This window comes from Cryptotermes secundus, unplaced genomic scaffold (assembly GCF_002891405.2).
Source record: "Cryptotermes secundus unplaced genomic scaffold, Csec_1.0 scaffold535, whole genome shotgun sequence".
Lineage (NCBI taxonomy): Eukaryota > Metazoa > Arthropoda > Insecta > Blattodea > Kalotermitidae > Cryptotermes > Cryptotermes secundus.
In genome coordinates, this window is record NW_019723909.1 from 155,720 (window position 1) to 174,235 (window position 18,516).

Consider the following 18,516-nt stretch of genomic DNA (forward strand, 5'->3'; position numbering starts at 1 on the left):
AGTTTAGTAGTTCTTCTTCTTCTTCTGTCTTCACGGATTGGGACCTTTGTTCTGTGTCCATTTAGAATTTATTCTGAAACCGATATTAACGGCCGTGGGGATTCGTTGCGCTGACGACGCGACACCCTCTATCCGCTAAAGTTGGTACTAACTTCTCCGACAAGCGGCGGTCGCTCGGTCGGTATAGTTCGCTTGCGGGACTAAAAATTATGGAGTTTGTTATTTTTTGTTTACCTGATAGACAATCGGTAGGACTCCTTTGACGGGTGATCAGCCCGACGTAAGACCGCTACCTGCGCAGAACAGAACAAACACAGAATAAAAAAGACATACATCCATGCCTCGAGCAGATTCGTACCCACGACCCAATTGTTGGAGCAGGCGAAGACATTCCGTGCCTTAATGGGCCCATACACGTACGAGTCTTGCTCGCGAGTCCGACTCGGCTCGGGTTCCAATGAGCCAAACTCGTCCGAGTGTGGGTCGCAAAGATGGGACTCAGCTCATGCATTTGTTGTGAAATTAATCCGAGCTCGGCTCCCGAGTCAAGCTCGCCGAGCCGGCCTCGCAAGCCAGACTCGTACGTGTATGGGCCCCTTTAGACAGTGCGACCACTGTGATCGGGTAGTTTGGTCATCTTTTTTTAATTCGCATAGTGCGGGGTGGAGTCCAGCTGGGTCCACTCGGCACGGCGGCCACTGATTGGCATATTGTAGCCTGCCCCGGGTGATTATGATGACGGAGAAATTGGTGGAATGAAGATTGGCAAGGGAAACCGAAGTACTCGGAGAAAACCCGCCCCAACGCCACTTTGTCCACCACAAATCCCACTTGACCAGACCCGGGTTCGAACCCAGACCGCCATGGTGGAAAGCCAGCGACCAACCGCTTGAGCTATGGCGCGGCCAAGTTTAATAGCTTAGTAACTGAATTCCGTAAATATTCGAATTTCAAGATTATGTACTTTTGACAAAATTTGTTTTCAGAAATTAACCATTGAATTGTTTCATTTTTGGTCCGTTACACTATCAATCACAGAGTTAGTAGAGAGTCCGTCGAGTGTAACAATTTGTAGGTCACTTTTTTAATATCACTTCTGCTTTACATGTTTCGGTTTGATACAACCATCATCAGAGGCACTTGCTATAACTATGGAAACACTGTCGTTGTTTATGATGTTCACAGTTATGTTTGTCGTGTAGACGCTGCTACAATATGCTGACGTGTAAAAGCACAAAACTTACTAAGATAGTTGAGTACACTATCAACTTCTCACTTTTGATCCGAAACTGTTTTAAGTTAAAACGATAAATGTTAAAATATTTAATCTAAAATGCTGAACTCCTCCTTGTTAGTTCATCCCGAAGATGGGAGACGTCGGCTTGAAGTTGTATGGCTTATGGTTCGATGTTTCTTATGTGCTGTGTGTTGTGTACACAACACACACAACTCTTCATTTTTGTAGGGTTTATACAGTGCGTACGATCAAGTGCGCGCCACGGCTGCAATTTGCCGTGAGTCATACCACCGCAGAACGGATGCAACTCCTCCCCGCGACTGCAGTGCTCCTACGCCGATGGTTGCATAATCGGAACCCGAGGTTGCATTAAACAGTCAGTCTTTGTCTTGCTGTGGAAGTGGAGTGGAATGTTTACAGCTGTCGACAGACGGTGGAAATGAAGTTCACTATTAAACAGCGTGTGTTTATTGTCGAAACTATTGCAAGGAAAAACATTTACAGAAAATTCGCACGTAGGTTTCGTCAGAAATATCCTGACTCGCCAGTTCCCACAAAGTCGTGTGTAAACAGGCTTCTGAAAAAGTGGCGGGCCACAGGTTCAGTGAGTGACAAGAAGAAGCAATCGAAGAGAACTGTGCTGACTGAAGAAAAGGTTAAGGATATTCAGGCAAGATTACAGATCAGTCCTCGAAAATCGTTAAGACGCTTAGCACAGGAAACTGGTGTTTCGCTAGGATCTGCTCGCACAGCCACAAAGTTAATCAAATTTCGCCCGTATAAAGTAACAGTTGTGCATGAGCTGAAAGAACCAGATCATGCAGCAAGAATTCGTTTTTGCAACTGGCTGCTGCAAAATGTACACGATGGAATAGTGGATCCTCAGCTTCTATTCATGACTGATGAAGCGTGGTTCCACGTTGGTGGCCACGTCAATGCACAAAACGTAAGAATATGGAGCAATGAAAATCCTCACGCTATACAGCAAGTGCCATTACATAGTGAAAAGGTGGGTGTGTGGTGTGCTGTAAGCCCGCGGCGAATCATTGGCCCCATATTTTTCCACGATACCGTGAACTCTGATCGGTACATTAATGACATACTGAATCCCTTCTTCGATCAGTTGAATGCCGAAGAAAGACAATACGGGTATTTTCAGCAGGACAACGCTACAGCACATACGGCTAATGCATCCATGGTCGCAATACAGGAAGTGTTTGAAGACAGAATTGTCAGTAGAGGACTGTGGCCTCCCAGATCCCCAGATCTCAGTATTTCTGATTATTATCTTTGGGGCAACCTGAAGCAAAAAGTCTACAAAAATAATCCCCGCAGCATTGATAGTCTTCAAAATGAAATTACACGCGTAATTCATTCAATTACCGTCGACGAACTGCAGAGAGTGTCGCGTAATTTATTTGTGAGATGCGCGGCATGTTTGCAAGCAGAAGGAGGTCACTTTCAGCACCTGTTATAAACCACGGTAAGTTATCTTTTTACTGTATTCTTATAAATGTGTGCATGTAGAGCAACTGATGGGCGGAGACTCAGCGACACCACTACACTCACGCTATCGGGGAACGGCACTGCAGTCGCGGGGAGGAGTTGCATCCGTTCTGCGGTGGTATGACTCACGGCAAATTGCAGCCGCGGCGCGCACTTGATTGTACGCACTGTATATTCTCGTATCATTGCCATTCTGTTTCTGGATTTATAAGCATGTTTCCGTACACAAACTTCCATAGCAATCGATTTGTCATAGAGGACAATTCTTTGTTTTATGCATAATGCACACAAAATATCGGGGGCCCGTGGTCGTTCCCACACCAACCCTCGTGACGATCGTGACGGTGGCAGAGCAGATCTGCTGAAAGTTCGATCCTCAGCTTAGTTCTGAATAGCTGATTGCTGTAGAAATGTATAGTGCATTTATTCTCCGTGATGACTTCCAATCCTACATAGAAATATTCCGAAGTTCTTTCAGTTCGATTCCAGACGCTTTGCAAAATTATTAACTCTGAAGCAGTTTATTTATTTTCCATGTTTGACCTCCTATGAACTTTCATTCCAGAACCGAAGTGAAATTTTAAGTACATAATGTTCAGTAGTAGCTTCCGTCTAATAAATCTTTGTTCTCTGTAATTAAAAGTTCGGCGGACTTTACTGCAAGAGGAGAGCTGAGAGGGGGGGGAGTATACCCGTACAATATAACAAACTCCTTAATATAATCGATTCTTTTCCGACAAGGCAAAAACTTTATACTTCCGCATACATCTACTTAAGGTGTAAGTAGGTTAGGCCCGTCTAAATTGACAGAAGCTTTAAAAGAAGACAATTCGTGGGCTCAATTTATTTGTGACCCACTTAAGGCGGATAGAGTTGTTATGAAATATTCAACATTTAAGAGTTCCTTTTAAGAAAATTCACGTAATAAGTTGTGGATTTTTTTAATCTTCTCTCTCGAGTTAGATTAGACGGATTAGGTTTATATGTAGCATGTGCACTGTGTTTGTCACCAAGGTAAATAACAACCATTTTCGTTTTCCTGCATCCTGTTTTATTATAAAATCGAGTCATTGCAGCCATTGGGACAACGAAGTAAATTAAATTTTAATAAAGTCCAGTCAAGTCCCTACAAATATCAACAGTTGAATAGATTTCATTGTCTTATGCTGCTACTACGTGTTTCGGCCGCTCGGACTATCATCAGGTGGTTTTTAAACAAGTAAGTATATCAGAATCATTGTTATTATTGAGTTAGTTGAGTTGAATGGATCCATTTTTACAGTAAAATATAATAAATTCTTGTATGAAGTGATGAAGATCAAATTAGAGTGTTTCTTTTAAAGTGTTGAAAGATTAAAATGGCAACTGAAATACATCGACGGATTTTTTTTTTAATTCGCTTAGTGGGGGATTGAGTCCAACTGGGTCCACTCGACACGGCGACCACTGATCGGCCTATTGTAGCCTGCCCCGGGTGATTATGATGACGGAGAATTTGGTGGAATGAAGATTGGCAAGGGAAACCGAAGTACTGGGGGAAAAACCACCCCAACGCCACTTTGCCCACCAGAAATCCCACTTGACCAGACCCGGGATTGAACCCTGGTGGCCGCGACATCGACGGACTTGATAAATGTAGGGTAGGAAAGGATTATACATATAGTTGGTGTACAAAGAGTGATATGCTACACTGGCCAAAATGTTTTATATAGTGAATGCGACGTATTATAAAAAGTATGTAGTTGTAGGTATGATGGCTGGTGGAAATAATGCATGGTGAATACTTGGTGTAGCGTGACCTATGTCGTAGTTATTAGTCTTGCAGTTCAGTGATATTTGCAGAATGTTAGATAGTTGGATTCTCAGTTATTTATTTATTTATTGATCTATAATCTACGAAGTTGGTCACTGCCTTCTGTGATGTGCCTAAAATGCAGCCGAATGGAGTGCTGGGAGTTCCATCTCGGCACTTCACAGCATCTGTGACTCATTGCTTGAACGATCTTCCAGACGAGACTAGTTCCACCAGTAATACTACCACAGTCAGTAAGTTCGTAGAATGGCCACAAAGAGTCGTACGGGGATTTACTGTCAGTATATTTCAGCAATGTTTTCAGCAGGTATATCAACGTTGGCATAGCTGCCAATGGCAAGTATTTTGAGGGCCGATGTGGATCTGCGTTAGTGTATGTGAATATATTGTAATATAATGCGATAAAACCATATTCCACGAACATAAGGGCTCTACCAAGTATAATACATTAAGAATTCCAGTGATACCTCGTTACTTGTATCGATAAACTGTACGTCCAGGCCCTTCCTGTTCCACACTAAACAAGCCCCGTTATATTTAATGTACACTCTGTTAAATATTTTACAATTTAAGAAGAACCATTGTTAACTGCATTTGATATTTTATCACTTAATACAAGAAAGTTGTACATCTTTTATTGTAAATATGGATCCATTTAACTATTAAAATCAATAATAATGTATTTTACTCATTTATTAATTTAAAAATCACATGGTGATTGTCCATGCTACAAAATACATAGTAGCTGATTGAGGCAGTTAAATGTTTTAAACCAGTGGTATTTTCGTTGATTTCAATTGATTTTTAAGTTTAATTTGCTTCGTTGTGCGAGGACGGTACCTGCACCTCGATATAACAACATTGTTCAACGGTAATGTAGCCTGTAGGGTTAAAATAATGGTTACAGCCTTTAAGGGGGTATAGTACTCACTTAAATGAGAAAAATGACCCATTCAACGCACGACCAGAAACCACTTGCTGCTGAGTATGGGCGTATTTTGCGTTTGGCAGCACTCCAGTATGCCTTAAGGGAAGTCCGCGCGTCATATGCATTTGCTTACCTTTCCCTTGCCCATAGTTCAAGCAGTTAGTCGCTGGCTTCCCATCGCGGCGGCCCGGGTTCGATCCCGGGTCTGGTCAAGTAGGATTTGTGGTGGACAAAGTGGAACTGGGGCAGGTTTTCTCCTAGTACTTCGGTTTCCCCTGCCAATCTTCATTCCACTAATTACTCCACAATCACCCTCACCTATCATCTGGGACTGGTACAATAGGCTAGAAGTGGCCTCAGTACAAGGGACTTAGTCCCATCCCACCCCTCTTACTAACTTACTCATGGAGCTGAGCCCTTCTGGAGGAGCCACCAAATCTGCAGCTACTCAAAAATTTCCCAGCATTTTATGGAACCCGAAGGTTCATTACCATGTTCACAAGAGCCCTCCACTGGTCCCTATCCTGAGCCAGATCTATCCAATCCATACCATCCCATCGTATCTCTCTAAGATCCATTCTAATATTGTCCACCCACCTACGCCTTCGTCTTCCCTGTGGTCTCTTTCCTTCTGGCATTCCCACAAATATCCTATACACATTCCTCGTCTCCCCATTCGTGCTACATGACCTACCCACCTCATCCATCCAACTAGCTATAAAAAATATATACTGCTAAGGAAAAAACAGCGACAGTTTTTGTTATACTCATTCCATTTTAAATGCATTTCATGGTTTTGTGAGGAAACTTATTACTGTGATGGACATGAATTTCATGAATGGAGGTGACACTGGAAATTCTAGGGAAGCATCCCGACTCTACGCAGAGTATTATGCACAACACAGAATCCTATCGCACAAATTATTCACCAAACTTCACAAGCGATTGGACGAATCTTGGCCCTTAGCTCCACTCCAGCGGATCGCAAGCGACCTCTATGAGTTCGAACTCCCAATATGGAAGTTCACATACTGATGATAGCAGAAGCTGATGCCGGAGCCAGTGTTAGAAGAATTGCAGCTGCTGAAGGTCCTGGAGTTCCCCTTGTCTGTAGAATTCTCCATGAAGTCACTTTATCCATACCACACCCGGCTAGTGCAGGCAGTTGCTCCCACCGGCCACTGTGGAAGGGCGGTGTTTGTCAATGGTTTCTCGCAAAACACATTGTAAACACACAGTCTATAGCTGGGATCCTGTTTACTGATACCGGATTCATTAGCGACCTTGCTGTGAACTTCCATAATACCCATATCTGAGTGGATGACAGTACACACCCAATCATGCTATCAAGACATCATCATCCCGAACAGTGTCTGGTTACGCATCTTAGGTGACCAACTCGTAGGACTGTTGACCGATTGTACTACTGGTATGGGAGGAATATTTTACCAGTAATCTTGGAACACGTGCCTCCTCATCAACGACAACACATGAGGTCCTTGCATGATGGGCCACCTCCTCATTTTCGCCACTTTGCCAGAGAGCATTTTATTCAGACTATAGGTGAACAGTGGATAAGACGCGGAGTTTCAGTCAACTGGCCTGGACGATTCTCTGATCTTAATCTTCAAGATTGATGGCAGTCGGGACACCTAATGTCTTTTTTGTATTCAGCGCCTATCAGTAACCTAAACGTATTACAGCAACGAGTAGAGAATGCCTGTCAGGATATTCGAGAGTAGCCAGGAATTTGGGGCAGGGTGCGCACCTCTGCGTGACGAGGAGCTGAAAGTTGTTTCTTTAATTCAAGGGAACTACACAGAACATCTCCTATAGAGGTCACACAAGTATCGCCCGTATATCAACAGGCATTCGTTTCTGGATGTGTGTTGACTGGGAGTTTTCTGGTCACATGAATACAATACACAATTAAAGCCTGTAATCATATACAAATTAAAATAGGCCGAATATAGGGCAGAAACTGTAACTTTTGTGTAAAGAATATCACAATGAAACTTTTCGAGATAAGAATTTATGCACATTCCAGCGAACGCGCAACAATAGGAGCTCTGTTCACTGTGGACCATGCTACAAATACTAGTTTCTAGACTACAAAACAATTCTGACAACAGAAGAGGTGTTTTCTATGTGGTCCGCTCTATGTCCAGTGCTAGGCAACGGAAATATAAACACGCATTCCAAATAGAGGAGGGTGTTTTCTATGTAGTCAGTGCCGCGGCTGTTTAAAGACTATCTGTTTGTAGCTACAGGAGGTTAGAGAATTAGCATTGGAGAATTGGGTCGAGTTTTGGAGGGTCGGCATTCCAAAGGTGATACAAAGAAATATCAAGAAGATTTCTTAGTGATTTTAAGTTATGGTTCCTATTATAAATCCGTTGCCAGGTAACGGATATCATGTCCTAGTGATTTGTGAAGTGGGTAGATAGCGGTAGCGCTATAATTGATTGTGAATAAAAAAAGGAAATTGTCAATAAATCGAAGTGTCCAATCCAGACCCCGTTATTATTAGTCACGGAAACCCGGATACGTGACAATACAAGCAATGAAATATGGGCGCTATCGGAAAGAGAGTGAATCATTGGCAATTCGTGAGGTAGATCTTCACGCCATGTTAGACAAATTGTAGATACTATTATCAACATAAATCTGGCATTCGTTCATTCATTTGCATCTCTAATGCAATCCAAAATATTTCACAAAATCTCCTTTATTTTAAAATGCCATTAAAATCACATTCAATTGCAGCATATTTCGGCCTCACAAGGCCATCTTCGGGCAATTGTTCACCAATCGAAGCTGCCTCACTGCACCAGTTCTTGTGTCAATACATCACATGTCATTGCATATCGTCGTTCGTACTGAAATGTTTGTTTGGGAGTGAACACGCTCTCTTTCCTCTGCGTTATTTTCATTTTGCGCATCCATGTTTACGGTTCTTATTAGCTGGTCTTGTGTGCCTTGTATTGGTGAACAATTACCTGATGCTGGCCTTGTAAGGCCAAATATGTTGCAATTAAATGTGATTTTAATGCAATTTTAAAATAAGGGAGAGTCTGTGAACGGTTTGTGTTGCATTGGAGACAGAAATGTTTGAACAAGTGATGCATCGGTGTCACAGGACGCTGAAATATGTTGTTACAAATCTGGCATTTATTTACCCATGGGGAATTCGTAGTATTTACACAGGATTTTTATTTCGTTACGTTGCTTGTATCCTGATTATTAGAGTTTATATACTCTTTGTGTTTCTTTATATCTTTGGCATTCATTGTTTTTATTCTGCTACTAGCGGTACAGAATACCTGAATTTTCATCATAATTCTGAAATTTAAGAACAAGTAATTCATTGAATACCATTAGAATTCCTATAATCCATTTAGAATATTATAAGCCCCACAATTTTCAATTAATGTTAAATTGAATACGATGCAAATTTTTACAGAGTTTATATATATTCATTAGACGAGATTTAATTCATACTTCGAGTAGCCTCAGTCCATGAAAGAAAAATTTATATCGTGTTTCACGGTGAAAGGTTAGTTCACGACAAGATTAGCGGGTGCATTTGGCGGAAAGTTTACAATATAATACGTAGATGGACCTGATGAGCTCTGAACAAACAAGGAAGTTTCAGAACACGGCAGTCGACTCGTGTAGCAGTATGTTCTGTTAAAGATTTCCATGTCAGCGAGGAAAAATATTTGCATTTTATAAAGCAGCGGGAACGCCAGTCTTGATCGTAATGTAACGGATTTAATCAACGCTTTGCCAGGCAACAGCGCTGTAAAAACGGTCCAACAGATAATAATAAAGGAAGCTGTGTTTTCTATAGATCAGAACGAAGTACCAAGAGACTGGCTGGATAGTGATCATATGTTATGTGTTTACTGTAGTACATCCATGTCCGTTCTGCGACCATATGAGTGAGAGTGACAATTCATTGAAGGCAGTAAAATATAAGAAGCTTAAACTTGGCGGTATTCAAGCTTACGACCTTTCAAATGACTAAGTAGTCGTTGTAGCATAAGATATTGTAACGTGTTTGGGTTACTGAATACGCCGTAGAGATCGTTAATTGGTTTATTTAACAACCTACAAATCACGGCCACAATTAATTATAACACAGTTGCGGGTTTCACACTTTACAAACCCTACAACCAAATCTCTTTACACTATCCTCAAGAGTCTTCGCGTATTAATAACGCGGGAGCTATACAAGTCTCTCTGAGTTACACACTCCAAATACACTCGGTTATCACGAACTATCACTGATTCTCGCACACGCGTCTGTAATTCGTAACTTGCGAACTGAGAACTGTCGTCGGCGGCTGTGTAGCTCCCTTATAAACCCTCAGCAGGGCAACGAGAAAACAACCACGTGGTAGGCATCACTGTTGCTACCGTCGTCTATCGCAACCACTGTTTATCCGCGTTGCATAGCGACCAGTACGCTGGGACTCGGCTCACTTCGGCTCTGCTCGGCACGTCACCGCACGTTGCGCGTTACGTCACCGTGGGGAGAGTGGCGAGGTGATGACTTGCCTATTACCGTAGTAACGAGAGCGCTACGTTACCGCCACGTGCCGTTGGGGAGGTAGGGGTCCTCCGTTGCGGAACATGTCACAATATGTAAGTTAGGCATGATCTGCTCTGTAAAGACTGTACTGACAGAGAACTTATTGTAACGTGTTTCGTTACTGAATACGCCGTAGAGATCGTTAATTGGCTTATTGAACAATCTACAAATATCGGCTACAATTAATTATCACAACATTACGGGTTTCCACACTTTACAAACCCTACAACAAAATCTCTTAACACTATCTTCAAGAGTCTTCTCGTATTAATAACGCGGGAGCTATACAAGTCTCCCTGAATTACACACTCCAAATATAACTGGTTATCACGAACTATCACTGATTCTCGCACACACGTCTGTACTTGTAGCTTGCGAACCGAGAACTCGTTGATAACACACTTACTCTCGCTTGCTGCTCAGCCGGCTTTTATTCCGTTCGCTGTTGCTAGTGTGACGTGGCGTATAGCCTAGCAACGCTGTTACGCCTTGGTGACGTCACCGCTGTTGACTCGCTTTGCATAGCTTCAAGGTTGCGGGGACTCGGCTAACTTCGGCTCCGCTCGTGACGTCACCGCGGGGAGAGTTGCGGGGTGATGACTCGCCTATTACGCGAGCGCTACGTTACCGCTACGTGCCGCTGGGGAGGTAGGGGTCAACATGTCACATTATGTATAGTGAAAAAGGAAGAATTTTCAATAACATGTTACGTGTGCGAAATATACACTTGACGAAAGGCTAAGTGTATTCATAAGAGAAAAACCTATCTTCTAGCCAGAGAGGATGTTGCATAAGGACTATTACCGCAAGAGTTCAGTTAGAAAACAAAATCTCTTGTCGTGAGCCTCAAGGGGCCTGACGCCAAGCCGAACTGAATGGCGGTAAACCGCCAGTCGTAAAGTGAATTTGACTTTGACTCTGATTGAAGGCAGTTATGAGTCAACCGTAAGCTTGAGGAGTGAGCCCAGAAGAAATTTAATTCCGAGGTTCCAGAGTGATTGAAGGCGAAATAACAAGGGAACTTCGTAGTGAGTTGAAGCGCTAGTTTCTGTGTTGAGATACGGTGATAAGAGACAATTAGTAAAAACTGGGAATCCTAGTGCGTATCCAACTGTGAACTGTGAAATTGTTAAATCAGCGAAAGCGCGGTATTAATTGTAATTAAGGGAGAAGGCGTAACCGAAGTGCTGATAAATCCTGTTATCCAAAATAGAACCCGATATTTTCGTCACGCCTAATCCCGTAGATGTGACAATAATATGAGAGCTGTAACATTCATTCTACTCTCACGTGACGTCTTCATGAGCACGAACAGATTAACGGTCTTCGGTAATTTGCATACTTGTGTTCCGCTTTATACAGGACAGTTTAATATTAGGCTGTATAAGCCTTCCAAAATGTTCTAAGCTTGTTGTCCAAGTTAAGATAATAACTTTGTAAACTTTAAGTGGTAATTGCACCGAACTAAAGCTTGTTATGTAGTTCATTTACAACTCTGAATTTTATAAGGCTGTAACTTCGGCTTATACCCTACATGCCGTTCCATGTGACCGGTCGTTTTATCTTAAATGCTCTTATAAACCATCTGCATGCTGGTATGACGGATTATAATCTTTGTCCTCTCCTGTTCTCTGCTGTCTAGTAATAATATTTTGCGGTGGAACGTCTCTTTGATAATACAATGTTATTTATACTTCCTTCGTCCCCAAACCATATTTCAGTAGTTTCTCACGTCACTAATTTCTAAGTCATTTCAAGCTAATAATTCTCCCAAATTTAATTTTTACTTTTTCGTTTCCTCACACATCTAATGTAATTTACACTTATTCGAATAATTACCTTTAATTCTTTTATTAACTTAATTTCCTTACTTTTAAAATTACGAATGTACTTATGAGTTCATCATGCCGACTGTATGTCTGTGTATTCCCCTTATCAGTTTTTGAATGGCTTGACCAAACTTACTTAAACTTTGTTTGACTATTATGGCATCTGAGCTCATCCCAACGGCGTATTTTATGAATCCGTACCATTAGTTTGTGTGTCGATATGTGTATCTTCATATCGTCATCGGCCAAAGTCTCAGTAAAAAAGTTACCGTGGCAACGAATACACTTACAACAATAGAAGTTTTGGACTCATCGTTTTCTATGCGACACGTGTTCTATCGATGAAAAACAGGGGAATAGTTGTTTACAAAACTTGTTGTTTTAAGTTTATGATTTAACGACGATATCCATATCGAGACTATATTGCAGTTGATGAAGTGAAAATTGGCAGGTAAAACTGAATACTCCTAGAAAATCTGTCCCCGTGTCATATTGTCCACGGCAAGTCTAACGACCTAGCCTGGGATGTAACCTGGGTCGCTATATAGGGAAGCGGGAGAATTTGCTGTTCCCTTTGTAATAGGCATGAGGATAATACCTTTACAAACGTAAGTAAGCTACAGGCTGGTCAATCAGAGAATCTGGGTTTGATTTCCAGCAAAGACAACAGACTTTTCTTCTCCACAGCTTCCATTCCGGCTCTGAAGCCCGTCAAGCCTCTAGTGTAATGAATACCTGACGCTCTTTCCCCGGAAATAAGGTGACGGGCGCAGACGCGAAGACTCCGTCTACTGCCAAGGTTAAATTCATGGATATATACCTACTTCGCCATACACCTTCAAGGACTGGTGATTTTTTAAACGCAGTTATAATTTTATCTACAGCCTTTATAACACAGTATGAGTGGCTCATATCACCATTCTGCTAGGTTATAACTTTATCTATAGCCTTTATAACACAGTGTGAGTGGCTCATATCACCATTCTGCTAGGTTATAACTTTATCTATAGACTTTGTAACACAGTGTGAGTGGCTCATATCACCATTCTGCTCGGTTATAACTTTATCTATAGCCTTTATAACACAGTGTGAGTGGCTCATATCATCATTCTGCTAGGTTATAACTTTGCCTATAGCCTTTATAACACAATGTGAGTGGCTCATATCATCATTCTGCTAGGTTATAACTTTATCTATAGCCTTTATAACACAGTGTGAGTGGCTCATATCATCATTCTGCTAGGTTATAACTTTGCCTATAGCCTTTATAACACAATGTGAGTGGCTCATATCATCATTCTGCTAGGTTATAACTTTGCCTATAGCCTTTATAACACAATGTGAGTGGCTCATATCATCATTCTGCTCGGTTAAGTAAGGCGACCTATCGGTTTGATATTTTCATGGACTGGTGCTTTCTTAAACACAATTATAACTTTATCTACAGTCTTTATAACTTTATATACCCATCGATATAATACTTTCGCACGTCTACTCAAATATACGTATATTTTCAAGGGTAAGTAGAATAACACTTAAAGGAATCTCCCATGTTGCACACACAAATTGTTTACGTCGTTATACCCTACTTTATCCGTTGTTCAACAAGTTTACTGTTTTAACTTTTGTCCCTTGAATTTCCGCAGGAAGGAGCACGTATTTCTATTTTAGGCCGCTAAGGATCTGAGAACAACGGAACTCAACTAACGAGCACTTCTCTTCTGTCTGTTGCAGCGCACCGCCGTATGCGGACAGTGACCAACTACTTTCTGGTTAACCTTAGCGTATCGGACCTCTTGATGTCTTTACTGAACTGCATCTTCAATTTCATCTTCATGCTGAACTCGGATTGGCCGTTCGGAGCCATATACTGCATCGTGAACAACTTTGTGGCCAATGTGACTGTTGCTGCTAGCGTGTTCACGCTTGTGGCCATCTCCATAGACAGGTGAGTGGGATTTCGTTAGTGCACTTCGAAGCACGCTGCTACACAGTCATTTATTTCCCTTGTACACAGTCGCGTCTCTCCCAATGAACAGTGGAGTTGCTCAGTTACTTAACTTCGCAGTAGTGCGCTGTAACACACACAAAGCTTAACTTTCCATGACGTGCTGCACTTTGTAATAAGTAGGGATATTTTCCTTCCTCAGAAGTTTCGACTTTAATCGACGATTAAAACAAAAACAACGATAAAGGAAATATTTTATATAAGTCCTTACTAAAGCACTAGTTATCCTAGAGATGTGCTGGAGAGGCATGTGTACTAATGAGAGAAAGTGATACTGAAGCCAAGTAATTAAAACATTTAAGAATTATGCTGTGTTAAAAAAGTCTAATGCAATTACAGGATTTGCCATAATTCTACAGTTGTTAGCACTATCCATCAATCTGTTTATTTATTCACATGGTAATAATTAAGAGTAAGGAAAATGGGAACGTTAGAATATAAAATATACTATGTATATGTGTATATATTGACTTTTGTGAAAGAGATGGCCTGATTGTTACCAACACTTCATTCAAGAAGTCAAAGAGAAGATTTTACACATGGAAGGCACCTAGGGATTGGAGGTGACATCAGTGGACTACATCCTTGTGAAACATCGCTTCAGAAACAGTGTGATGGATATGAAGACGCTGCCTGTGGCAGATATTGACTCTGACCACAACTTACTGGTTGCCAATTTTCAAGCCAGGTTGAAGAAAATTATAAGATTCCAAAAGCGCAGACCTAGATGGGATTTGGAGAAGTTATATGCTCACAGACATAGCGTGCAGGAGACCCTAGAAGAGAAACTCAGTGCAACTGAAGGTGAAAGCGGAAATGCTGAAGTGCAGTGGAACAATATAAAAGAATGCATGTTAGATACTATTAGTGAATTGGTTGGTAAAGTTGAGAAGATAGCAAGAAAACCATGGGTTACACGGGAGATGATGAGTAAAATGGAGGAGCGAAGGAAATGGAAGAATGTAAACAACGAAGAAGGAAGGAGGAAATAAAGGAGATTGAGGAATGAACTGAAAAGAGCCATGGACAGGGCCAAAAAGGAATATCTTGAGAAGATATGTAATGAGATTATAGATTTCAAAGGACAGGACGTTATGATTTGATGTACATGAAGACAAAAGAACTAGGATGGAAAAAGAACCATGGGATTCAAAATATTGGCATCCAAGAGTCCCAAGGGAATAGCATAGTAGATCAGGGGCAAATGCTGAAAATTTGGGAAAATTATATTACAGAACTATATGATCGACATAATCGGCCAGAAACCTTAAAAGTTGAACCAGAAGAAGAAGTAGATACAGACGAGAAAGGACCATATATTTTACAAAGTGAGGTGGAAAAGGCTATCAAGGACATGAGGAATGGAAAGGCTACAGGAGATGATGATTTACTTGGAGATGTGCTTAAGTTACCGGGAGAAGGTGGTTTGAAAACACTGACAAAACTAATGAACACCATATATGAAACCAGGGAGTGGCCAAAGGACTTTACAGAAGTGACAATGATTGCCTTAAAGAAAAAAGGCAAAAGCTACAAAATGCAGCGACCATCGCACAATAAGCCTTATTGCACATACAGCAAAGTTACTTAAAAGAAGAATTGAAAGGAAAATAGGGAATATACTTGGAGAGGATCAGTTTGGATTTAAAAGAGGAAAAGGAACTAGGGATGCAATTGGGATGATGAGAATTATAGCAGAACGAACTTTGGAGATAGATGAAGAACTGTGTGCTTGCTTTATAGACTGGCAGAAGGTATTTGACCGTGTAAATTCGACCAAATTAATGTAGATCCTAAAGGAAACAGGTATCGATTGGCGTGAAAGAAGATTGATTAGTAAATTGTACATGGATCAGAAAGTCAGAGTACGACTGAACAGAGGGGAGACAAGAAGTGTGAAGATTGGAAGAGGAGTTCGACAAGGATGCTGTTTAGCACCAATTTTGTTCAACTTGTACAGCGAATGCCTTACCAAAGAAGCTCTGGACGGGCTTGGAGACTTCAAATTAGGAGGGGAAATTATTCAAACTGTGAAATATGCAGATGACCTTGCGTTAATGACTAAGGAAGAAATTGTGCTACAGGGTATGATTGATAGACTAATCGAAATTTGAAGGTGCTATGGCATGGAAATGAATGTAGGAAAAACAAAAGTAATGAAAATTTCGAGACAACCAGCTCCAGTCACAATGAAGATAGAACAAAAACAACTGGAGAATGTGAAATGTTTTAAATATTTGGGTAGCTTGTTACCAGATGATGGAAGGTCATCATCATCAGTAATCTGTCAAGACGACAGGTCCACAGTCTCTTCCAAAACAATTCCTCCACTTAATGCGATCTAGAGCTTTCTCCTTCAAATGACAGTATCCTCTTCTGTCCCCAAGGTCATCCAGCATCTTCTTACGTCTTCTTCCTCGTCTTCTTGTCACTTCTATCCGCCCCTCTATCTTTCCTTCGATAGCTTCTTTTAGAAGGCAGTTTCTGCGTAAAACATGACCAATCCAATTAGCCTTCCGTTTTCTTATTTCATGTAGGATATTCCTCTGCTCACTGACTCTAATTAACACTTCTTCATTTCTCACATAATCGGTCCAACTGATCTTCTCCATTCTTCTCCAACACCACATTTCGAAACTTTCCAGATGTTTCTGATCTACTGCCCTAAGTGTCCATGTTTCAGCCCCATACAGAGCTATGCTCCAAATGTAGCATTTCACTAGTTTCTTCCTCAAATTTAAGTCCAATTTGCTGGTAAAAAGATTCTTCTTCTTGCTAAATGCAGCTTTTGCCATGGCAATCCTGGATTTAATTTCACAAGTACACCTTCCATCATCTGTTAACAAGCTACCCAAATATTTAAAACATTTCACATTCTCCACTTGTTTTTGGTCTATCTTTATTGTGACTGGGGTTGGTTGTCTCGAAATTTTCATTACTTTTGTTTTCTCCACATTCATTTCCATGCCATAGCACCTTCCAATTTCAATTAGTCTATCAATCATGCCCTGTAGCACAGTTTCTTCCTTAGCCATTAACACAAGGTCATCTGCATATTTCACAGATTGAATAATTTGCCCTCCTACTTTGAAGTCACCGAGCCCGTACGTGTGAAATTAAATCTAAGATTACCATGGCAAAAGCTGGGTTTAGAAAGAAGAAGAATCTTTTTACCAGCAAATTGGACTTAAATTTGAGAAACAAACTAGTGAAATGCTACATTTGGAGCATTGCTTTTATGGAGCTGAAACTTGGACGCTTATGGCAGTAGATCAGAAAACCCTGAAAAGCTTCGAAATGTGGTGTTGGAGAAGGATGGAGAAGATCAGTTGGATCGATTATGTGAGAAACGAAGGAGTGTTATTTAGAGCAGTGAGCAGAGGAATATCCTACACGAAATAAGAAAACGGAAGGCTAATTGGATTGGTAATATCTTACGCGGTAACTGCTACTAAAAGAAGTTATTGAAGGAAAGATAGACGGGCGGATGGAAGTGACCAGAAGACGAGGAAGAAGAAGTAAGAAGATGCTGGATGACCTTGGGGACAGAAGAGGATATTTTCATTTGAAGGAGAAAGCTCTAGATCGCATCAAGTGGAGGAACTCTTTTGGAAGAGACTGTGGACCTGTCGTCTTGACAGATCACAGATGAATGAATGAATATGTGTATACATTTTTTGTACTAGTGACTCTCGTTGTATAGGATCCGAGTACTTCGGTTTCCCCTGCCAATCTTCATTCCACCAAATTCTCCATCATCATAATCACCCGGGACAGGAATAATAGGCCAATCAGTGGCCGCCGTGCCTAGTGGACCCAGATGGACTCCACCGCCCACTAAGCGAATTAAAAAAATAATTCGTTGCATAAGAAATATGTATCATGTGGTTATCTTTTCGTATAGAATAGTCCCTTGTTAAGAAATGCATTCGGCATTAATTTAGCAGAATGTGTTTCATTATTGCATGGGGCTTAGAAGTTGGAATTATTTCGTGTGTCGATATTTAACAATATGATCTATAAAGGACTGTACCATTGATAAACCCTTAAAATATTTTGGCATGGTGGCTGGAAGCCGGAAAGTGGAACAAGTCATTGCTAGGCGGCCATTGCTAGGTAGAGGCTGGGTCGAATACCTCCACCGTAGTCCTGCTAGTGCAGTTCTTCTTGTTCTTGGCATAGGTGGAAGCTGTATTTTGAAGATTCTGAATTAAGCCTGTTTGCACATGCAACGGATGCTTAGATTTGAAGTTGATATCGGCCAGTATGGGTGGGTTTTCTGTAAACTCTGGTGGTCAGTGTCGTCCCTTAAAGTATTTAGTTGCCTGAGACACAAAATAGTTTCACAGAATTCGCCAGTCAATCCTATGCACTGGTTTTCATGGGCTTGGTTTGCTGTCTAGTTTTGTTGCACAAATTTTGTACATCCCTTTTTTTCTTAGTTTCAAGTCTGTGCATGTTTGTCATTGAGATATGCATGCGCCACGAAATACATAAAAAATCAGTACAAAGAAATGAAGGTCATACACCAGTCACACAAACCACAAGACCACGAACAGAACATAGGGACTACTTAAAGCAAAATTAACAGGTATGAA

At 41.2% G+C, this 18,516-nt stretch overlaps 1 protein-coding gene across 1 annotated transcript in view; it reads left to right on the top strand.

Moving 5' to 3' along the window:
- Positions 1-12,683: 12,683 nt before the first annotated feature.
- LOC111862094 (tachykinin-like peptides receptor 86C) overlaps positions 12,684-18,516 on the top strand; it is a 170,754-nt gene continuing 164,921 nt past the window's right edge. The window contains exons 1-2 of the mRNA XM_033750548.1: positions 12,684-12,709; positions 13,645-13,858. Coding sequence (XP_033606439.1) covers positions 13,656-13,858 — 203 coding nt within the window. The 5' untranslated portion in view covers positions 12,684-12,709; positions 13,645-13,655. The remainder of the gene's footprint in view (positions 12,710-13,644; positions 13,859-18,516) is intronic.